At 50.3% G+C, this 22,813-nt stretch overlaps 1 protein-coding gene across 1 annotated transcript in view; it reads left to right on the forward strand.

The window, feature by feature from the left end:
• Nucleotides 1-10,810: 10,810 nt before the first annotated feature.
• The window catches only part of YWHAE (tyrosine 3-monooxygenase/tryptophan 5-monooxygenase activation protein epsilon), a 30,949-nt gene continuing 18,946 nt past the window's right edge, over nucleotides 10,811-22,813 (forward strand). Inside the window, exon 1 of the mRNA XM_073565647.1 lies at nucleotides 10,811-11,117. Within this exon, the coding sequence (XP_073421748.1) occupies nucleotides 11,054-11,117 (64 nt within the window). The 5' untranslated portion in view covers nucleotides 10,811-11,053. The remainder of the gene's footprint in view (nucleotides 11,118-22,813) is intronic.

Consider the following 22,813-nt stretch of genomic DNA (forward strand, 5'->3'; position numbering starts at 1 on the left):
AGCGATTGAACAATTTTCCTCCCCTTATATTAATGTTAAGGGCATCAATGCCCCGAACACTAAGTAACGTGGCATTACACTCATGATATTCCTTAAAATGTCTAGGCAGAGTTTTCAAACTCGAGTTATCAGTGCAGGCAGAGGCGGCCTGTATACCCAAGACATGTTCTCTTGTGCGGACCTTCAATTGCCGTGTAGTCATAACCACATAGATTAAACCGCAGGGACAAGTAGCATAGTATATCACGTACCGAGTGGTACATGATATACGATGCTTAATATTAAATGTCTTAGTACCATCATAGTAAGTAAATGAGGTACTCCGTGCAATATTGGGGCAGGCCACACATTTGCCGCATGGAGCACATCCCTGCCTAGCCGGAATATCACCCAGAAAGGTGTGTGCTCGATGGTCAACATAGTGACTGGCTACCAATTGATCCCTCAAGTTTCTAGCCCTCCTAAAGGTGATGGATGGATATTCTGGGAGAAATTTACTTAAAACTGGATCAACCTTAAGGATGAGCCAAGCTCTTGCCATAGCATCACGCATCAACCCATGTTGCGAGTGAAAGGAAGTGACAAAGCGAACCGTGGCATTCCCTTCAAATCTGTTATGATTCCTGTAGAGCAGGTCATTGCGAACTGCATGTTTCGCACGTTGATAGGCCCTTTTGACACTCCGTCTACTATAGCCGTGCGTCAAGAAACGTGTTTTCAATTCGTTAGTTCTAAATTCGAAATCCGCATCGGTGGAACAAATGCGGCGGAGTTGCAAGAACTGCCCCACCGGAATGGCCTTAATGAGATGATGCGGATGGCAAGAGGAGGCGTGGAGTAGGGTATTAGTAGATGTTTCCTTACGGTAAATATCCGTTTGGATTATACCTCCCACATCCTTTCGAATAGACACATCCAAAAAGTTGATTTTAGTCGGATCCCATACCAGCGTAAGTTTGATATTGAGATCATTACTGTTCAAAGTGGACACAAATTGCTGAAGGTCGATGGAGCTGCCCTGAAAGATAAAGAACATATCGTCAATGTAGCGTGCCCATAACTGGACACGTTCAATCAACCCCTCTCCATCAGACAGGAAGAGGTCCCTCTCCCACAGCCCCAGGAAGAGGTTGGCATAGGACGGCGCAAAGGCCGCACCCATGGCAGTCCCCTGGAGCTGTAGGTAGAATGACCCCTTGAACACAAAAAAGTTGTGTGTGAGAGTGAACTCCAAAAGCTCCAGGATGAGGTCTCTAAGTCCTGTTGAAAGGGTAGATGTTGTAATAAAAAACCGGACGGCACTCAAACCATCCACGTACTTAATGCTGGTGTATAGAGACTCAACATCAACTGAAGCAAAAAGAGAATCACTCTCCATACAGAGTCCATCGACCTTCCTCAATAGATCTTCAGTGTCCTTAAGGAAAGAGGGGAGACTGGATAATAGCGGCTGAAGATGATGATCTATCCATTTGTTGATATTTTCAAGAAAATTCCCTCGTCCAGATATAATAGGTCTACCTGGTGGTGACCTGATGTCCTTATGGACTTTAGGCAAAAGATACAATGTTGCTATAGTGGGCTCTTTAACGATAAGTGCCGAAGCCAGCTGTCTGGTGACAATGCCATTGATCACGGCCTTATTTACAATCCGGTCTAACTTATCAGCAAATGCAGAGAGGGGGTTATATGTCAATTTTTTTATAACATTCCAAGTTGTTTAACTGGCGGAACGCTTCCCTCTCATACATTGCTGTAGGCCAGACCACCACATTGCCACCCTTGTCAGCTGGCTTCAATACCACATCTGGAAGATTTTGTAAGTATCTCAGCCTCATTCTCTCATTTTTGGTCAAATTATCCACCTTACTGAATCTCGGGATTTTCATAAATTCATCGGTCACCACATGCACAAATAGATCTGTATTCGGACATAAGGTAAAGGGAGGGAACTTCATTGACCGTGGACGGATAGACGGGGGAATCTTACCTCCCTCTTCATCATGTTCAGCCGCCAGTTCCTCCAGAGTTCTTATAGCCTCCTGTTCCTCCTCTGTGGGAAAAAGATGTTGGAGATCACTGTTGAAAAAATATCGTTTGAACAGTAATGATCTAGCAAACAAATTGAGATCCTGCACAGCAGTGAAGGTATCAAAACTGGAAGTGGGTGAAAAAGTAAGGCCTCTTCCCAATAAAGACAGGTCCACCTCGGTGAGGTTGTGGCTACTTAGATTAATCACCTTTTTATCTCTCTGATTCATGTCAGACTGGTTTATTAGATGTCTTTTATAAGGATGGAACGAGTGATCACGTAGCCTATGAGACCCGCCATTACCATGGGATGAGGCCGAAGTTTGAGATATATCCGACTGTCCACTCATGGAGGTAACTGAGGCACTGGAGATCGTACGGTGCAGATTGGAAGCATTCCTCCATAAATAGACCTTCTTGGTTTGATAATCTTTAAGATCCCTATTGAATTTGGTCAGCTGGTTGTTCTGTATTTTTTTAACCACCATGTCCATAGTTTTATCTAATTCAACTTCAAAGGATTGAATTCTGGTGGGTGGACATCCTTTACGCAGTTCATCTTGAACCAAATCAATAAACTTATCTAGTGTCTCAATGTTTGTAGAATAAAAGTTCACAAGGAGCTGTAGGAACGTTAAAGAGCATTGGTTAGATGCTTCCTCCCACTTTGAAATAAACGTATCATCCTCAATCAGCAATGTGGGGATGACTCTCACTCTCAGCTCCCTGGGAATCATTTTATTAGATATATATTTCTCCAGGAATAGCCTGTTCCACCATACTCTGGATCTTTTAAGGAGTAATGTTTTAATATGTTGTAGCTTCATATCCCAACTAGAGTCACCCGTCTGCGGAACATCACTCCCCCCGAACCAAAAACCTGGTCCACTTGATCGAGCCAAACTTTATCTTTGTGGGTATGAATACACGGCAATTGAAGGTCCGCACAAGAGAACATGTCTTGGGTATAGAGGCCGCCTCTGCCTGCACTGATAACTCGAGTTTGAAAACTCTGCCTAGACATTTTAAGGAATATCATGAGTGTAATGCCACGTTACTTAGTGTTCGGGGCATTGATGCCCTTACCATTAATATAAGGGGAGGAAAATTGTTCAATCGCTTAGCCAGGTCCGAAACTAGGTGGATCTGGACATTAGGTACTATCCAACCATATGGATTGAACGAAAATATTTCATATGTCCCATTCCTGTAGTCATGTCCTGTTGAACGTCCACGTGATCACTGTGGTTTTCTGTTGTTTTATTTATTTTATCTTTTTATTTTTGTAGTAACTTATATACATCATCTATTTTCTTGGAGATTGTGGATGAAGTCCGGAGTTGGTTCGAAGATATTGAAGATAATCGGCTTGAATTGACCCACATATTTTGCTGATATAGTTTGATGTCAATATATGTTTATTCTGCATCATTATTGTCTGTTGATCGGCTGGTTGACTCCTCCCACCCGGCGGCGTCTGATCACGTGGGCCCGCGTGTATTCAGCGTCGCCGTGGTGACGATTCGACCTCTGATTGGCGGGCAGCGTACACGCTGGTGGGACTTCCTGTGGGCGCGCTACTTAAACTGGGTGGTTGCGCCCACTTACCACGCCCCCTGAGGAAGGAGCTACGGCTCCGAAACGGGCGTTGGGAATCGGATCTACCACATCGCCTTTACTGCACCCAGGTAATGACGCCATTGCAGCATCTGAGGTGTTGCTGTGATGCTTATTTTTAGCACCTGCTCTATAGGAGTCCTTTATTATGGACTTGGGCAACTGACGCTGCCCTAATATTGATGATGCTGACAGGGCGCTTGTTTTGAGCATTTGCTCTGTAATTTTCTTTATTATGCCTTGCTAGGGATTTAGGGGCAACAGCAATGGTTGAGCTTTTTGCCTACATACTGGTGTGTCTATGATGAGCTGCCTTAACCCCTCACTAGGGATAGATATTGATTATTTGTACATTCCATACACTGGTGTGCCCATGACAAGCTGCCTTTAACCCCTTATCTGGGACATATATTGATAATTTGTATATTCTAGGTTAATCCTGGGATGGTAGATACGGTGTGTTTGATCCTTTGCACCACTGTGCATGTTTAAATATTTCCCCTCCCCATTCCATGTACTGTAGTGTCCTATTTTATATATGTGATTTCAATAAAATGGTTTATTTTATGGATTTTTGACTGTTTTTTTTCATTGGTGCTATTTAATTCACCACTCTGATAGTGACTGGCTGAGGTAGCAGGACCAGGGGGATTGCGTGTTGTAAGGCGAAGGCAGATGACATGAAATTGCCCTCCGCTCCATCCAGAGTCCACACAAACCTCCACCACCAGAGTGGAAGAATTAAATTCTAACTCCCCTTTAAACAGGAGCTTGGAGGAGAAAGTCGCTGTGTCTAGTAGGCCCCCTCCGATCACCACTAGACAGGAGCGTTTCCCGGGCGCTGTGGGCACTGGTTAGCTAGGTGCCCAGTCTGCCGACAACGGAAGCAAACTGAAGGTACCCGTGCGGACCGGGCCCTGGACCCCGTGCGAGACACCTCCATGGCCTCTGGAGGCTCAGGCGGCTGACTGAGGGGTTCCAGCGGCCTAACAAAGTTTGGAGCCAATCTATATTGTTGGCGGGACTTGGAGCGCTCCAGCCCTCGCTCAGTGAAGCGAATATTAATCCGGGTGGAGACCATAATGAGATCCTCCAAGGTGGTGGGCACCTCACTGGTGGCCAGGGTGTCTTTGACATGATCAGCCAGGCCTCTCCAGAAAATGGGTATGAGAACCTTATCCGGCCACTCAAGCTCTGAGGCCAGAGTTCTGAAGAGGATGGCATACTGACTGACCAGAGACGAACCCTGGGTTAGGGCCAGCAACTGCAGTGCGGTGTTGTGCGTGACCCGAGGCCCCAGGAACACCTGCTTCAAAGTGACCAGAAAATGGGTGTCACTCTGTCCCATCGGATCCCCACACTCCCACAGCGGGGTAGCCCACTCCAAGGCCCTGCCCGACAGAAGGGAGATGATAGATCCCAGCTTGGCCCGCTCAGAGGGAAATCGTTTTGCCAGCAACTCCAGGTGAATGGAGCACTGACTCACGAAACCCCTGCATGAAGCACTATCACCCGCAAACTTTTCGGGCAGCGGGAGGCGAGACAAGGTCGGGGCAGGACTAGCTGTGGAGACACGGGCGACAGCCTCTGTAGCTGCTTGAACAGCGACCGAAGTAACATCCACAGTTGAGGTGGAACGCTCTAGCGCTGCCAACCTACCCTCCAGCTGCTGGCTGTATCTATGCAGTCGTTGTTCGTCCGCCATTATTAGCCAGACCCTGGCGCTAGGATAATGTTAGGGCTGGCGGAACGTACCAAATTATAAAATAATAGGTGCAATCGCAGCCCGGGGTCCACAGTGCAGAGGTGATACACTGCTGCTAAGTAATGGCGGAAGAATTAAGCGGTGTGAAACCAGTCACACGTGGGTTACGTCACCCAATGTGAACAGGTGCGAACTCTTAATGCACAGTCGCACAACCGCTGAACGTAGATGCCGGAGCCTGTTAAGCTCACAGAGCCCTGCCAAAAGAGCGCAGTGTACGGCCACAGAACTCTACTCCAAGGACACGGGGTTAGAGTCCTTCTAGGCCCTCTGAACGCGAGGCGTCACTGCCGCGAACGCCGCTATAGACGCTGGCTATGGATCACGTGCACTGAGGCATGCCGAATCCCTGGTGAGGACAGATGCCTGACTCAATCTCTGTCCTACCTACGCCTAAGCCTGGGCGCTAGCAGGCTAGGCTGCACAACACATGCGTACCAAGGGTAGGGGTTTCTTAATGAGTCATTCACCAGAGACATTCATGCGGCGTACGTACATCACTCACTCCACATAGTCTGTAAATACAGTCTTATCCTAGCGCATGGCCGAGCGGCCATGCGAACCTTTAATAGCCGCGAGCGTCCGGGACCTTCCTGGCTTCTCGGATGGGCCAATCCGAACAGGAGCAGGACCTGAGCACGTGACCTTCGATCTCCAATGGGAGATCACTCCACGGGCATGCTCAGTGGCCTGACATGGGGACTTAGTCCCTGGAGAATCTCGCTGCTGAGCAGCATGTATTGTCATAGCTGCGCCAGCGGTGGCAGCAGCAATCAAACCCACGGAGCTGGTCTGGGCAGAGCGCCTGGACCGACGAGTTTGCTGAGCAACCTCCTCTGCGGCTGGAGAGGAATGGAAGACCGCTGGAAGGCTTGGGATTCTCACTGTGCAGCGACAGAAATCCGACGCCTAACACCTGGGTGTGGGAACACCGGCATTGGTTGCAGATGCTGGACAAAGATTCCAGGAGATGAGCCATCCTGATGTGACCCTGGTGCAGGAGGCACCATTACAATTCGGAGATCGAGTTTTGATATTGAGTTCTGATACGGGCAAAGCCCGTAGGGGTGAGTTGGATTACAGATGGGAGGCGACTCCTAACCGAATGATGAAGAAAGAACACTCAGAGAATCCAGTATATGAGGACTGAAATGAGGGAGATTATGCACCAGGAAGAGTGCTACACCACAATATGCTTCATTCTTGTGTGTCTGATGGGGAGAGAGTAATGGTGTCTCCACAAGAAAAGAGGAACCCTGCACCACCAGTACTTGCGGATGATGAAGGACAGAGGTGGGTAATACCTGCTGTGCCATAAAGGGTGACACTACCACCTAACAACCGCAAAACATGTAGCTGCAGGGATTTGAACATATTATTCGAGCCCACCCAAGATACTCCTATAACATCTGAGCATACGGGATACCACGTTATCTGAGCACGTTTGCTCACTACTCCCTGCCTTCATTTCCGGGGCTCTATGTCCTCCTGCTCTGCAGCCAGTCTGCATAGATTGATATGTAGATCACAGTAATCAATGGCTGCTCTGCACATGAAGGCTCATATACCCGAATTTCAACCGATTTAGCTCAGTGCCATTTTCTACGACATTGTGCCCTGCGAATAGTACCCGCAGCCTCATTCAGTATGGTTTACAGTCCTCACTCTTAGCCCAAATCCATCAGGCGTGCACCTCTTCACGAATTTAGAACATCTTACAGCTGCCGTATTCCTCCAAATGTTACTCCTTTCAGGGGCTAGCGTACATTTCTGGCATAAAATATGATGAATTTGTCGGGAGGGCTTTGCCTCTCACTTCTGTGTAGCTGGCCAGTACTGATGTACAAATGTTGCAACGATTCAAGGTGTTTTACACCAGAATTCTGTCCAGATGATGTTGCGGCACAGAAGCAAGATATCCCGGGGTTAGGGGTCTCCTTCCCTATCCCTAAAGCTCAGGAGCACAATGACGACACTGTGTGGATGATGTACGATGTGGCATCCACATGAAACAGGGAAGGAGGACAGCGATCGCAAGTAGTAAGGGACAGGCCCTAGTTCTGACACAGGAAGCTGGCGGACATGCCCTTCTCCTGCCGCGTCTGTTGCCAGATGAAAATTACAGACGCCCATCGGACCAGACTGCGCCGTCGTAAGGATAATAAAAGTTTTTTGGGGGGGATCTGCAGACCAGATTGAGGACTATTATTTAAAGCATCCCAGTATGTTGTAAAAGAGGCCCTAATGGTGGTGGCCGCACTTTACATGGAAAAAACCTGGTGACAGCTACTTTCACACTTGCGTTAGGAGGCGCAGCGTCAAAAGGGTGCATGTGCAGGCAAAAGCATACCAGCGCACGGCCTGCGTACCCAGTGGCGTATCTGGGGGGGGCAGCCGGGGCAGTTGCCCCGGGCGCAGCCAGCAGGGGGGCGCAGTCGGGCCGCCTAATGCAGCGGTCCGCAGTGTCCTCCCTGGCGGCTGCGTTCTGCCGCCCCCCGGCCTGAGAGTCGGCGGTTCTCTGTGTCAGCTGTCAAGCTAACAGCCGGCGCAGAGGAGGCCGCGCCTGCTCCCAGGGAACAATTGTACTGGCGTCTATACAGACGCCAGTACAATTGAAGCTCTGACCGCCGGGCCAGAGCGACGTCAGCAGCGTGATCAGGTCATGTGATCACGCTGCTGACGTCACTCCCCGGCGCCCAGAGCAAACGCTGGTGGTAAGTGTGCTCCACTGTGGAGCTGAAGAACCACCTAAGATGGGAGATGGGGGGTGTTAATGAGTGGAGATGGGGGGGATTTGTAGAGGGGATGGCGGTTAATGTGTGGGGGTATTTAGAGTGGGGATGGGGGTTAATGTGTGTGGGGGTTAATGAGTGGGGATGCCATGGGGTTAATGTGTGGGGGGATTTGGAGTGGAGATGGGGGTTATTTAATGTGATGGGGGTTAATGAGTGGGGATTGGGTTAATGTGTGTGGGGGTTAATGAATGGGGATGGGGGTTAATGTGTGTGGGGGTTAATGAATGGGAATGGGGGTTAATGTGTGGGGGGTATTTGGAGTGCAGATGGTTATTTAATGTGTGGGGGGATTTGTAGAGGGGATGGCGGTTAATGTGTGGGGGGTTAATGAGTGGGGATGCAATGGGGTTAATGTGTGGGGGAATTTGTAGAGGGGATGGCGGTTAATGTGTGGGGGTATTTAGAGTGGGGATGGGGGTTAATGTGTGGGGGGTTAATGAGTGGGGTTGGGGTTAATGTGTGGGGGTATTTGGAGTGCTGATGGGGGTTAAGGAGTGGGGATTGGGTTAATGTGTGGGGGGATTTGGAATGGGGATGGGGGTACTTAATGTATGTGGGGGATTGGGGATGGGGGGATTTAATGTGTGGGGAGATTTGAGGACACAAAATAAAGACTATGTATGAGGAAACAGTATGGGGGATTGGTGCAGACAGTATGGGGAGCGAATGCGTTAATGTATGTGGATGGACACAGTATGGGGAGTCAGGGATATGTGTGAGCAGACAGTACAGAGAGTGAGGGGGTAAATATATGAGGAGACAGTATGGTGAACAGGTGGGATGCTAGAGGGGAATAGTGTGAGGCGACAGTATATTGCAGATATTTTTATTCAGGAGCATTATAATGACACTTCTATCTTTAAGGACGTCGTGTGGAGATTTGCTGCAGAAGACCGGAGAAGATGGACGTCTACAGAGACGAGATGTGGATGAGAAAACTCATCATGGGGTCTAGAAGAAAAGGTGACTGACTGCAGAGACGACGTCATCTATAAGGTACCTGGATGTAAAGGTTATTTGTGATACTGACTTGTTCTCATGTTTTTATTTGTTAGGAACATTAAAGGGGTTGTCCAGGTTTGTGCTGAGTCTGCTGTCATTCTATGTGACTGCAGACGTCTGAATTCTCACAGTGCTCACTGAACGCTGTCAGGATTCTCTCGTGCCGGTAATTTACATACATGCGGTCACATGCTGACTAGACGTGTGTGGCCTCACTCAATGAAAATGAACAGAGCGAGGCCGGGCACGTCTAGTCGGAATGTGGCCAGAAGTATATAAATCACATACTTGTGCTGACATGACTGTACATCAGCAAGGGAGAATCCTAAAAGTGTGCAGTGCATTCGTTGTGAGAATTCAGAAGCTGCAATGTCAGGATTCAGCTCTGCAGGTTCCAGTAGTCATCACACGGACACTTCACTCATATGAGATTTTCATACTTATAGTCCTGTGAGAACGAGCTTCTCTTCCTGCTTCTCTCAGTTTTTTACTGAACATTGAGAGCATTAGGAGGTGCAGCTCGCAGGTACATGACTAAGTGTGCAAGTCGCATATGTACTTGGGCGGGGGGGGGGGCGCCGAACCGAATTCTTGCCCCGGGTGCCAGAAAGCCTAGATACGCCTCTGTGCGTACCCAACGCTAACGATAGGGTGCGCAGGTCGCATGCATCATGCACCCATAGGAGGAGCTGACCGGAGGGGGCGGAGCTGCACAGCGGCCGTGAGCTGCGCCTCCTAACGCAAGTGTGAAAGTAGCCTTACTGGAGCAGAGGCCACAGAGGTGAAATGGAGGTATATTTGCCCTGCCGCCATTCGTTTTCAGTCATTGGGACGACATAGAAGCGGCTAGTCACTGCTCGGTGAACGCACTGTCACTCCCTGGCACTGTGATTGGCAGGCTGCTCCGCACACACACGTGGGGTGATTAAATACTAGATCTCTGCAGGGTAATAGCGATAGGAGACATGGCAGGTCCCTTCCTACACTCAGTCCTCTTTGTACTGAGGAAATAAGTCATCTGATGTGAGGGACAGCTTTCACTTTTTGCCCAATGAAAATACATGAGCGGTCGGCTGAGCGGGGTCTTAATATGTAAGGCGGACGCGGCCAACTGCGGCTTCATGTGTATGAGGACTTAGCCTCTTCCCATCACTCCTGTTACAGAAGTGGAGATCATATTAGAGGGACTCCCACAATAAGAAGCTATCCCCACAGCCCGTCCTGTATGGACGGAGGAGCACATGCTGGTCCTCTGCTCCATTCATGGTCCATGGGAAGGAGGGAACAGCAGGTCCGACAGTGCCATAGAGAATGAATGGACTGGAGGGCGAGCATGCGCACTTCCGCCAGACTCTGGTTCATGACTGTGGGGTCTCAGAGGTCAGACCCCCGCGACCAGCACACGATCCCCTCTCCTGTGACAACAGAACATCATGCTGATCGGTGTCAGCTCATTAGCCCACAACCCTCACACACCGCAGCCTTCGCTGTGCGCGCCGCCATCTTTCTCACACAGCTCACTACTCCCAGTTTTAACGGAGGCACAGGCCCCGCCCCTCTGCTGCCTTATAAGGAGCGTCATTTAAAGACCACGCCCTTATCTTGCTGACGCAGGAAGCTAGCGGGCACGCCCTTCTCCTGCCGCGCCTGCTGCTGTTGCTAGGGAGCCGTTACTATAGTGCCGAGCGATTGTCCGCGTGCGCAGGCGGAAGTTCCCGGATCAAGGAGCCGCCATCTTTCCCGGGCTCGGCTGCAGAGAGACAGAAGCGCTGGGAGACGGAGAGAGACACAATCGGCTTCCATCCGCCCAGTAGATCACCTCTAATCCCCGCTAGCTACAGCCATGGGAGAGCGAGAGGATCTAGTGTACCAGGCTAAGCTGGCCGAGCAAGCTGAGCGATATGACGGTGAGAGGAATGTGCGGCTTTTCCCATACGTCGGCGGGCGGAGAGAATGGAGACGCGACAAAATGGCGGCTGGGCTGGAGACGAGAGGACGGGACAAAGGCGAGGCGCCCAGGGCTCCGGGGTGCGGGAGCGGGGCTGACACTGCGGAGGCGCCCGTGGTCGGAGGAGCGGGGGCTGGGGCCGGAGGGAGATGGGCGAGGTGGGAGGGCGGCGGGCAGGAAGGGAGACGACTGCAAAATGGCGACCGCCGAGCAGGGCGAGCCCCGGAAGGCGGAGGGGCGGGTGGCGGGCTCCCGTCACCGGGGGCGGCAGGTCGTGCTGGCGGGGGCTCCGCGCACACACCCCGGGCACCGGCGCCCGCACTGCCGCGGCCCGCACGGCTCCTGCCCGGGACTCTCATTCATTGTCGGGGCGGCGCTCACGTCGTACTGCGGGCCGCGGCCATTACTGGGAGTTGTCAGACCGGCCGTGATGGCGCCGGACGTGTCCCGGGCACAGGGCGCGGCCTCCATTGTTGGGCGGAGGCGCCGGGAGCCGTCATCACCGGATCGGTCTACACTGCCGCCGTTCCCGGTTATCAGGAGTCCCTGTGACCACAGCGCCGGGAGGAGACGGCCAGAGGATGGCGCTGCAGATGTGGGCGTCCTGGTCTGTCATCATGGCTTCCAGTGCAGACTGATCATTCATAGCCTGGGCCACGCGCAATGGAGGAGGAGAGGGCTGTATGGCACCAGTCACCCTGAGGACTCTGGCTGTGCCCCTGGAGGGGGTAGCGGGAAGCTGGGGGTGATCACTATATTGGCACACACCTTGTTGGGGGAGGGTGGCCTGAATATGCTGGCTGCCACACCTTGTTAGGGGTAGTGGGGTGAACCCTGGGTCACTAGCTGACACCCATTGGTGGAGGGTGGGTAGAATGAGCCCGTGGAAGGAGAAGGGGCGAGCCCCCCCCTGGGGACGCTGGCTGCCGCCTCTTGTGGGGCGAGCCCCCCCCTGGGGACGCTGGCTGCCGCTTCTTGTGGGGCGAGCCCCCCCTGGGGACGCTGGCTGCCGCTTCTTGTGGGGCGAGCCCCCCCTGGGGACGCTGGCTGCCGCTTCTTGTGGGGCGAGCCCCCCCTGGGGACGCTGGCTGCCGCTTCTTGTGGGGCGAGCCCCCCCTGGGGACGCTGGCTGCCGCTTCTTGTGGGGCGAGCCCCCCCTGGGGACGCTGGCTGCCGCTTCTTGTGGGGCGAGCCCCCCCTGGGGACGCTGGCTGCCGCTTCTTGTGGGGCGAGCCCCCCCTGGGGACGCTGGCTGCCGCTTCTTGTGGGGCGAGCCCCCCCTGGGGACGCTGGCTGCCGCTTCTTGTGGGGCGAGCCCCCCCCGGGGACGCTGGCTGCCGCTTCTTGTGGGGCGAGCCCCCCCCCCCCCCCGGGGACGCTGGCTGCCGCTTCTTGTGGGGCGAGCCCCCCCCCCCCCCGGGGACGCTGGCTGCCGCTTCTTGTGGGGCGAGCCCCCCCCCCCCCCCGGGGACGCTGGCTGCCGCTTCTTGTGGGGCGAGCCCCCCCCCCCCCCGGGGACGCTGGCTGCCGCTTCTTGTGGGGCGAGCCCCCCCCCCCCGGGGACGCTGGCTGCCGCTTCTTGTGGGGCGAGCCCCCCCCCCCCCCCCGGGGACGCTGGCTGCCGCTTCTTGTGGGGCGAGCCCCCCCCCCGGGACGCTGGCTGCCGCTTCTTGTGGGGCGAGCCCCCCCCCCGGGACGCTGGCTGCCGCTTCTTGTGGGGCGAGCCCCCCCCCCGGGACGCTGGCTGCCGCTTCTTGTGGGGCGAGCCCCCCCCCGGGGACGCTGGCTGCCGCTTCTTGTGGGGCGAGCCCCCCCCCCGGGGACGCTGGCTGCCGCTTCTTGTGGGGCGAGCCCCCCCCCCCGGGGACGCTGGCTGCCGCTTCTTGTGGGGCGAGCCCCCCCCCCGGGGACGCTGGCTGCCGCTTCTTGTGGGGCGAGCCCCCCCCCCCGGGGACGCTGGCTGCCGCTTCTTGTGGGGCGAGCCCCCCCGGGGACGCTGGCTGCCGCTTCTTGTGGGGCGAGCCCCCCCGGGGACGCTGGCTGCCGCTTCTTGTGGGGCGAGCCCCCCCGGGGACGCTGGCTGCCGCTTCTTGTGGGGCGAGCCCCCCCGGGGACGCTGGCTGCCGCTTCTTGTGGGGCGAGCCCCCCCCCCCCCGGGGGCGCTGGCTGCCGCCTCTTGTGGGGCAAGCCCCAGCATTTCCTGTTTATTTTTTTAGAAACCTTTTTTTGTCAGTTTTCTGTACAGCTATTCGTACTTGGTGATTGTTTCTGTAGAGCAGGGTTCCCCAACTCCAGAGCCCCCAATGATTCATGTTGTCAGGGTTTCCTTAGTATGGCCCAGCTGATTGCAGTACCTGCACAGGCAGTAATTCCATCGGCTGGGCCATACTAGGGAAACCCTGAACCGTTGGTGTCTCCTGGGGACTGGAGTTGGGGACCCTGCTGTAGAGCATCGTGGTGTCAACCTGCACATGGACGGGGGGTTGTCACAATTGGTCAAGAGAACCGAGGGTCCTGTGCCCCCCCCCCCCCCATCTCACAGGTTCTGCAGTCAGTCATGACGCTGCTGCTTCATTCTCTGGGACTGAGGGGATAGTGGACCACTGCACATAGAGCAGCACTGTGACCACCTTGCCATTCCAATGGCTGACATGGGGACCCTTCTATTATGGTCAGTGGGGACTCTGCGATCAGCTACTCGTCACATATTCCATGGATGACTAATGAACACACTGTAGACTTTAAAAGGTAATCCTATAGACATTGAATGTGTTGTCCACTACTGCGATAACCTCTTCTTGATCAAAATGTTTGGCCCCCATAAAACAATAAAGCTTATACTCGGCTCCCACATTGGCGCCATTCGTGTGGTGTCGGCAGTCGCTCTCCCTGGTGCTCTTCTGTGGTGACACATGGAGCCTGGCGTCCGTCTCCTCCTTCAGGCTAATGATCATGAAGCAGTCCGGGCTGCAGCTGATGGATGTGGGAAAAGCTCTTTAAATAGACCGATCAGGAGGCGCGGCGCAGATCAGTATACACTGCTGTAGGAAAGTTTCTATAAAACTTGTATTTTACTCATTGAATTCCCTGCAGTCTATTAAAGTCTTGGGTCCAGTGGGTGAGCCTAGTCTTCCCTGTATGACTGCATGCAGTGATAGCTGTCAATCACCAGCAGCACCGCCCACTGGACTCATGTAACTACAAACACCAGGGTTTTCAATGGACACAATAAAAATCCTGCCATTTCCCCCTCATCTATTTATTATCCTGCTTTGCTTCCCTGTCTTACTGGAACTTGGCAGGTTCCCTATAAAGTGTTTTTTTTTTTTTTTTTTTTTTTTTTTTTTTTTTACAAATGACACCATTGATCTGATTAGATTGTGGTGAATCTGTTTAGAGGCCTCGCTAATTATTCAGACGGTCCCGGATTCTGTTTTATGTGCACATATGGAGCGGCCAGGTCTTGTACATTGCCTCTTCATTGGTGGTGGAGGTGGCCTGGTCAGCCCATGGATGGTCCCTGCAGCTGGATCATGCGCATATTACCATCCTGCTCCATTCATTCTCCAGTGAGGAAGAATGGGGTGGTGGGATTTTTGAGCTTTTGATGTTCCCGTGATGACTGGGCGGCCCACAGACCAGACATGTGCCTATCTTGTAGCGAAATGCCTTCAAGTGGCCCCATTCTAGAGCATCAGTGGCCTGACAACTGGAAATGCAATGGATAAACTTACAATGGTTTGTAATGTCGGCTTGCACAGTATGCTGGTATTTGTTGTCCTCGCTGAGCTGCCTCCGTCCTCCTCCGGAGACCAGGCAACACTCCGCCCCGGGGGGGGCATAGATCAGTTGTTTGAGCCCCGGAGGTATTTGTCTTTTCATTTGTTTTTTGCTCCCCTTCTTCCCAGAGCCATAACTTTAATTTTCCGTCAGTATGGCCATGTGAGGGCTTGTTTTTTGCAGGATTGGTTGTACTTTCGAACTACATTATTGGTTTTGCCATGTCGTGTAACAGAAAACGGAAAAAAATTCCAAGTGCCATGAAATTGCTAAAAGTGCAATCCCACACTTGTGTTTTGTGTTGGCTTTTTTAACTGTTTATTAAATGCTAAAACTGACCTGCCATTATGATTCTCCAGGTCATTACAAGTTCATAGACCCCAAACATGTCTAGGTTCTCTTTTATCTAAGTGGTGAAAAAAATTCAAAACTTTGTTTAAAAAAAAAAAAAAAAAAAAAGCGCCACTTTCCAATACCTGTACCATCTCCATTTTCCATGATTTCGGGTTCGGTTGAGCTTATTTTTTGCGTGCCGAGCTGTTGTCTTTAATACCGTTTTGGTGCAGATATAAGCTTTTGATCGCCCGTTATTGCATTTTAATGCAATGCTGTGGTGACCAAAAAAAGTTATTCTGGCTTTTTTCGCGCTACGCAGTCTAGCAATCGGGCTAATCCGTTTTTTAATGGATAGGGCAATTCTGAACACGGTGATACCAAATGTGTGATCAATTTTTAATTTTTTTTAAACTTTTGGCTTACTTCAATAGTCTCCATGGCAGACTAGTAGCTGCCGTAACTAGAGTTGAGCGACTTTGGTCGGATCGGGTTTCGTGAAACCCGAATGAAACAAAATTTGAGTCTGATGAAACTGGTCCGACTAGGGCAAAAAGTCTGCGTTTCGTCCAAAACCCGACCCCATTGCAAGTCGATGGGAAATAAAAGTCGGCATTGAGCGGATGACATCCACTCAATGCCGACTTTTATTCCCCATTGACTTGCATTGGGGTTGGGTTTCGGACGAAACTCCGACTTTTTTTTGCCCTAGTCGGACCAGTTTCATTCGGGTTTCACGAAACCCGATCTGACCAAAGTCGCTCAACTCTAGCCGTAACCTAGTTGGCTCTGCTACATACAGGCGATGATCAGATCACCTGTATGTAACTGAACTACTCACTTGCTATGAGCGCTGACCACTGGGTGGTACTCGCTGCAAGCCAGCGGTGACAGCCATAGAGGTCTCCAGGAGATCTGATTGTCATGCCAACCCGCCGGTGAAATGGATCACGACAGGGGTCACTACCAATGGGTGGATTTGCGGCACGATTGCTGGAAGCACATTTTTAAATGCTGATGTCAGCATTTGACAGTGGCATTTAACAGGTTAATAGCCGCAGGTGAATCGCGATTCCACGCCTGATGTCGGATAGGGGTTAAATACTAGAAGCCACTTGGTTACAGTAGGAGGAATCTCGATGTCAGCAGAGCTGTTGGTGAAAGCCACTATCGAGACACTATTCTCAGGGTGGGTTCACGGTCTGTGCTGTCTCTTGTTATTTGTAGTGGGGTGTTTTTGTTTTTATAATTTTCTGGACTTGCAGGGAAAGACTGCATGTTTGTAATGATTTAAAATAAAAGTGGCAGTAACTGCACATGTTCTTATCATGTGACACGGGGGTATTTCATAAATAGCAATTTTGTAAAACTTTGTAGAAAATTTGCTTTGTGCTGCTCCTTGTTACGTTAATTCTCCATGGGAATGTATCGGGATTTGACACCTAGTAATTACCGGGGGAGAGGTGCTGACAGTATCACTAAAGTACATGGCCACTAACCAAGAGAATGGTGACACCCAATTGCCAATTTATTCATACACTTCTAATAAGGGCAATGGGTACAGCAGTTGAGATGTTCCATAGGAATAGTTTTGAGGGATACAAGTATTTACTAGAACAAGGGAGCCGACAGGTCATCTATTTTGTATAAAAAGCCACCCTCGCTCCTTCCCAACTACCATAAGTCCTTCATGTGATTGCTGCCATCAATCACTGACTGTAGTGGGTATTGTTTGTCCCCTAGGAATTGGGGGAAGCTATTAAGGGGTTCAGTTTTGGCTTACAAATAAATACTGACCAAATGGTGAACGTGGCCGAAGTGTCCAGAAATCGGGCTGTTAGGTGGGGTCTTCTGTAGGGGCGGCCATCTGGTTCTGCACTTCTCCTGGCTTCATGTGGGTGTTCCATCTTTGCATTACAGATGTGCAGAGATCATTGTAGGAGGAACAGTGGTAGTGAGTTTGTTTTATGGACACTGATCACTTGATGAATAACAATTCACTTATTATTCTCCTCTTAGTAATTAGCATAAAGAGCGTTTCTGCTTTCTTGGATGGTGCCGGATGGCTCATCACTCTGACCCTGTTATAAGTCAGCGGGAGCCTTCAGGTGCTGTTAGTACCGGACACGTGACGGATCAGCACGTCATCGGTCTCGTATCTCTGATCCTGTTGGAAATGCTGATGTGATCCTTACATTGGGTACAGGCATGGAGGATGATGAGCAGATCGCCAGGTCTGACTGCTAAATAAGACGAGTGCTCGCTTCACATCCTCATCACTGTTCCCCATCGACACTGAAGCAGCAGTGCTCCGCCAGATCCGCCGTGTGTGATGGACCTTATTGACTTGCAGTGCTGTCTGTTGGGGTTTCATTCTTAATAGCCTGAGTTCTGTGACATGCTGCATCTTTTTTTTTTTTTTTTTTTTATTTTTATTTTGCTATCAGATTAACTCCAAAAAGTCTCCCAAGTACTGTGAACATAGTCTAAGCAGTAACCTCAGTCTCGCTTGAGGCCTCATACTGTTTGGGTCTGAATTTCCCTCTACATTTCTACCAGTTCTTGAAGGCAAAATATGGCGTAACCTGCAGAGCTTCACTTGGTGTTATGAGTCAGTGGGGCTCTGCATTGTGCCGAGGCTCCAGCTATGAGCCATGCCTCGCACCCACCTTTTAACCATATGGCCCGCCGTAGATCTCAGTGACAGTCCTGCTATTGTAGCACACTAGAAGGAAGTGCTTCCCCCCCCCCCCCCCCCCCCCACCACCACCTTGGTGGACCCAGATGGAGTTGGTCTGACTCAACTGCTCCACAGTGGTTTCCTGTAGCCCCCTACAGGGGTCGGTCTGCTTCCTAAATAAATAGTACATCTACCCACACAGTGATTGTTTGCTGGTTTGGGTTTTTTCTTGAGTATCTTCAAAGAATTTTTCTTTGATTCAGTCATAATTTTCTAAATCGGTCATAAAACAACCGGCTACATTTGGTTTTTACATGGCAACTAAGGCTAAAAGTTGTCAACTGCAGGAAGACCTCATCTGCACTGGTTTCTGGATATGCTTTATATTACATTTTAATGATTTGTTTTTTTTCTTTATACAAAAGTGTACTTTTTCCAGTTTTACCCCTTAGACGTCAGTCAAAGCATTTCTAGGGGTATTTCCTGGAAATGTTTGTTTTAAAAGGGCTGTTTCCATACTATGATCTGATCAGTTGGCTCAATCATTGGGACCCCAGAAATGAGGTGCCTGGTGAATGAACACAGTCTGGAATACTGGTGGGGTCTAGCATGTTAGCTCACCGATCAGTAACTGTTGCATGTCCTTGGCTTCACAAATACATTAGTACACATTGGTAATATAGATTTGCATTATGGTGCATTTACACATGCTGATCATGGCTGCTAAACCACCACCAATCGGCTATATACAAAGCGGTCATTTAATGGCCTTTTTACACAGCGTAACCAGAAATCTACAATTAGTCTTTTCATACTGTCTTTATATCCCTGATATTGCCAAACTTTCCTGCATGTACCTTTCTGTGGTCGTGATGGTATTTGTGGTGAACACCGCCTTTCTAGGGTTCTGGGGGATCGAGATACTTGATAGATTTACTACATTCTTGAAGTGGTTGTTCCATTTTATAATTTGTCCCTAGCTGCACTTTCAAAGCAAACACAGAACTACGCTGTCCTTGCCCTCCCCAGGCTCGCTACCCCCAGTATATAGCATTGCTTGCGTCACCCCGACAGCCAGGGCAGTCTAGGGTGGACGGAACTCCTGGCTCCGAGCCGCTGATCTAACGCCAGTCAGTGCCGGACACCAGGGAGGGGGAATACTGATCAGTGTGTTTCTTTAACAAAATGCAGCAAGGGCTGAATATTATATGAAGGGGAACTGAGGGGTAACATTTCTCTGTGGGAAGTTACACACCTAGCATGCCAGTGTGCGGAGGCTTGTAAGCCCTGCAATGCTCTTATGGGAAATTAAATATGCAAATTGCCTCTTCAGGGAAAGAGGACTTAAAGTCTAGTGCCACCGATATTGACTTTTTTGTAATTTAAATAATCAAAAAACATTTATTGAGCAAATTTTACAACTTGTAAAATTGATAAAAGATTTTATAAAATCACAAGAAATTCCAAGACCTGTATCAGTGTTCATGACAAGAAAACAATGCCCAATCTTTCCCTCCAACCTATCTGAGCTCGCATCTTGCTATATTAAGTACAATAATTTAAACAGGAGGGTCATACATACAGTAAGGTGTTTCATATCTGAAATGGTGGGTCACTATTTGACATGTTTTGTCAGTACCTCCGATACCTCGCTGAACATTCAATCCAATCCCCCCACTGTGAACCAAGTTTCACCATAGTCGCCCCCTTTTTGATGTTTACTGAGCAAAAATATAAATAAATGCATAGTGTAAAGAACTCTAAAAGTGCTCCATAGGATGGGCCTCAGGTCAAATGACTGTTGCCCATGTTGTAGGGCAGGTGGTGCAGACTTGGTCCATATGTTCATCAACTATATCACCCATTGTCTGTGCGGCGGGCAGCATTTCTGGTGTCAGGTAAATCTCTCCCTATTCCATTTTTTGGGGCATGTTTATTTACAGCCTGTATCCATTGGGGGTTTACTCCTGTCACTATGTAGGCACACTTGCTTTATAGGGGAAATTGGTTGGACCAAAAACTGGTACTGCATATTTTGCAAAAATAACTATGGTTTTAGGTTAAGTGCACATGTACCGGAACTCTTGCGGAAATTACCGCGAGAATTCCGGAATTCCAGTCCGCTGGAAAATAGCATTTTAAATTCCTGCGATTTTCCCGCGGAAAAACTAGCATTTTGCAAGCGTATTTAGCTTGCAAAATGCTAGCGATCTGTAGCATCGCTTGGAGAACTGATTGACAGGTTGGTCACACTCGTCAAACATAGTGTTTGACAAGTGTGACCAACTTTTTACTACTGAGGCCGCCTATGCGGCATCAATAGTAAAAGATAGAATGTAAAAAAAAAATAATGGTGTTATTCTTACCCTCCGACGTCCCGCGCATCCGTTCCCAGTAATCCTTTGCGAAAATGCCCGCGATGACGTCAGTTCTCGCGGGATCGCGACGTCTCGCGGTGATTCGCGATGACCGCGAGACTTCGCGATCCCGCGAGAACGGACGCCATCGCGGGCATTTTCGCAAAGGACTACTGGGAAAGAGAGCGTGAAGAGAAGCAGGAAGACTGCGCGGGACGTCGGAGGGTGAGAATAACAATATTTTTTTATTTTTAAATTCTATTTTTTTACAGGGATATGGTACCCAAAGCCCGGAGGACAGTCTCCTCCGGACCGTGGGTACCATCCGCAAATGTTCTGCTTACTTTCCGCATGGTGTGCACAGCCACATGCGGAAAGTAAGCAGAACACTGCATTCCTATGGGTGCGGGATCGCCGCGATTCCGCAAATTAATGAGCATGCTGCGGTTTTTACCGCAAAGCGATTCCGCCGCGGTAAAAACCGCAGCATTAGTACAGCATTGCGGAATCCCATAGGAATGCATGGGATGCTTATTTTTCGCGGCAAAATCGCGCGGTTAAAACCGCCGCGGAAACGCGAAAAAAACACCTAAACCTTGTCCTTTTGCATAGCCTTTATGGTATTTGGTATGTGCTTTTGATATAGTTATGCTGTCCCCATATTAGTTTTAGCACAGCTTGGATTGTTGGGTCCCTCTTTTTAAATGCATCCCTCTTTGTGTATATTGTAATTATTGGTTAATAATTATATATTTTATATAAATTATGAGATGCTTCTTGGTGTTTCCATGTCAACATCATGGGTGACGTAGTTGATGAATTATCGTTTTGAGAAGTAACACATTGTTTATCGTTAGACGAATTTTGGGTAATTAAATTGGTCCATATGTTATGGTCTTGCTTGTTCAAGTTTCTACCAGTATTGAGCAATTTTGCAAAGCCATTGAAAAGTGAGTGGACCAGCACCCCACAGGCCGCCATCAACAAACTGATTAATTCTGCAAAGGAGATGTTACACTGCGTGAGGCAACTGGTGGTCACTAGTGGTAAGTGAGCGTTCTTGGATAACGTCTTACTTGAGCATGTTTGGGTGTTATCCATGCTTCTGGGAGTGCTTGTATATTCGAATCCTTGCGTGGCTGCATGATTTGCGTCTGTTAGGGAATCGCCCACATGTGTTCAGGCTCTTAACAGCCGCAAATCATGCAGCCGCAGGGGCTCAAACATGCTATACGAGCACGCCCAAGATACTCGGATAACATTGAAGCATGCTCGAGTAAAGGCCCTTTTACATTTAGCGATGCACGAGCGATCCGACCCAGTCAGGATCGCTGGTGCATCGCTAAAGGATCGCTGGTGCATCGCTAAATGATCGCTAGTGAGCTTTCATACAGAAAGATGTCACAGCGATGCAGCAGCGACGCAGCGGACGATACTTACCTTTCACACACAGCGATGAAGATGTCCTCCTGCCCGCCTCCACGCGTCGCTCGTCTCACACAGCAGGAAGCAGACGACGAGAAATGGAGCAACCCGATCTCGCGCGATCAGCGATGGACAGCGGGGGAGCCGGTCGGAGGCAAGTATCACACATAGCGATATCGCTATAACGTCACAAAATTAGTGACGTTATAGCGATATCGCTATGTGTAAAACCCCCTTAAGACATTCATCAATAGTGGTCACACAAGGCACATACTGGTTTTCTGACCCAACCATTCCCACCCGGACCCTATCAAATACTGTAACAGCACATTTTAGAGTGGCCTTTTATTGTGACCACCTTAAGGCTCATCTGTGCAATAATCCTGCTGTCTAATGGGCATCTGGATATACCGAAACACTGAGGTGGATGGATTAGCTCAGCAAAGTGTTCACTAATGCTAGTTTCACACTAGCGTATGGAGGAGCTGACTTCCTCAGTGAAGCTTTGCCCACTGCCATGCCTCCTCCGTGAAGCTCCGCCTCCATCGGCACACTGCCTGTGTACCCTATCTTTAGCATTGGGTATGCAGGCCGTGCTGATGTATGCGGATGCCTCCACATGTGTCGTTTTGACGGTGTGGCGACCTGCGCTGAACGTAATGCATTGCATTTTGGTGCGGTTGCCGCACCGTCAAAAAGACTGCATACATCGGCACGGCCTGCATACCCAATGCTAAAGAGAGGGTACGCAGGCCGCGTTCCGACGGAGGCGAAGCTTCACGGTGGAGGCGCGACAATGGGCGGAGCTTCACTGAGGAAGTCCGCAGCTCCTCCATACGCTAGTGTGAAACTAGCTTAACACAGATTTGGACTTATTATTTATTTATGTAGCACCATTGATTCCATGGTGCTGTACATGAGAAGGGGTTACATACAAATTACAGACATCACTTACAGTAAACAAACTAACAATCACAGACTGATACAGAGGGGAGAGAGGACCCTGCCCTTTCGGGCTTACATTCTACAGGATGGTGGGGAAGGAGACTGTAGGTTGGTGGGTTGCAGCAGTTCCGGTGT

This window comes from Dendrobates tinctorius, unplaced genomic scaffold (genome assembly GCF_039654945.1).
Source record: "Dendrobates tinctorius isolate UK_male_01 unplaced genomic scaffold, ASM3965494v1 ptg000016l, whole genome shotgun sequence".
NCBI classification, from domain to species: domain Eukaryota; kingdom Metazoa; phylum Chordata; class Amphibia; order Anura; family Dendrobatidae; genus Dendrobates; species Dendrobates tinctorius.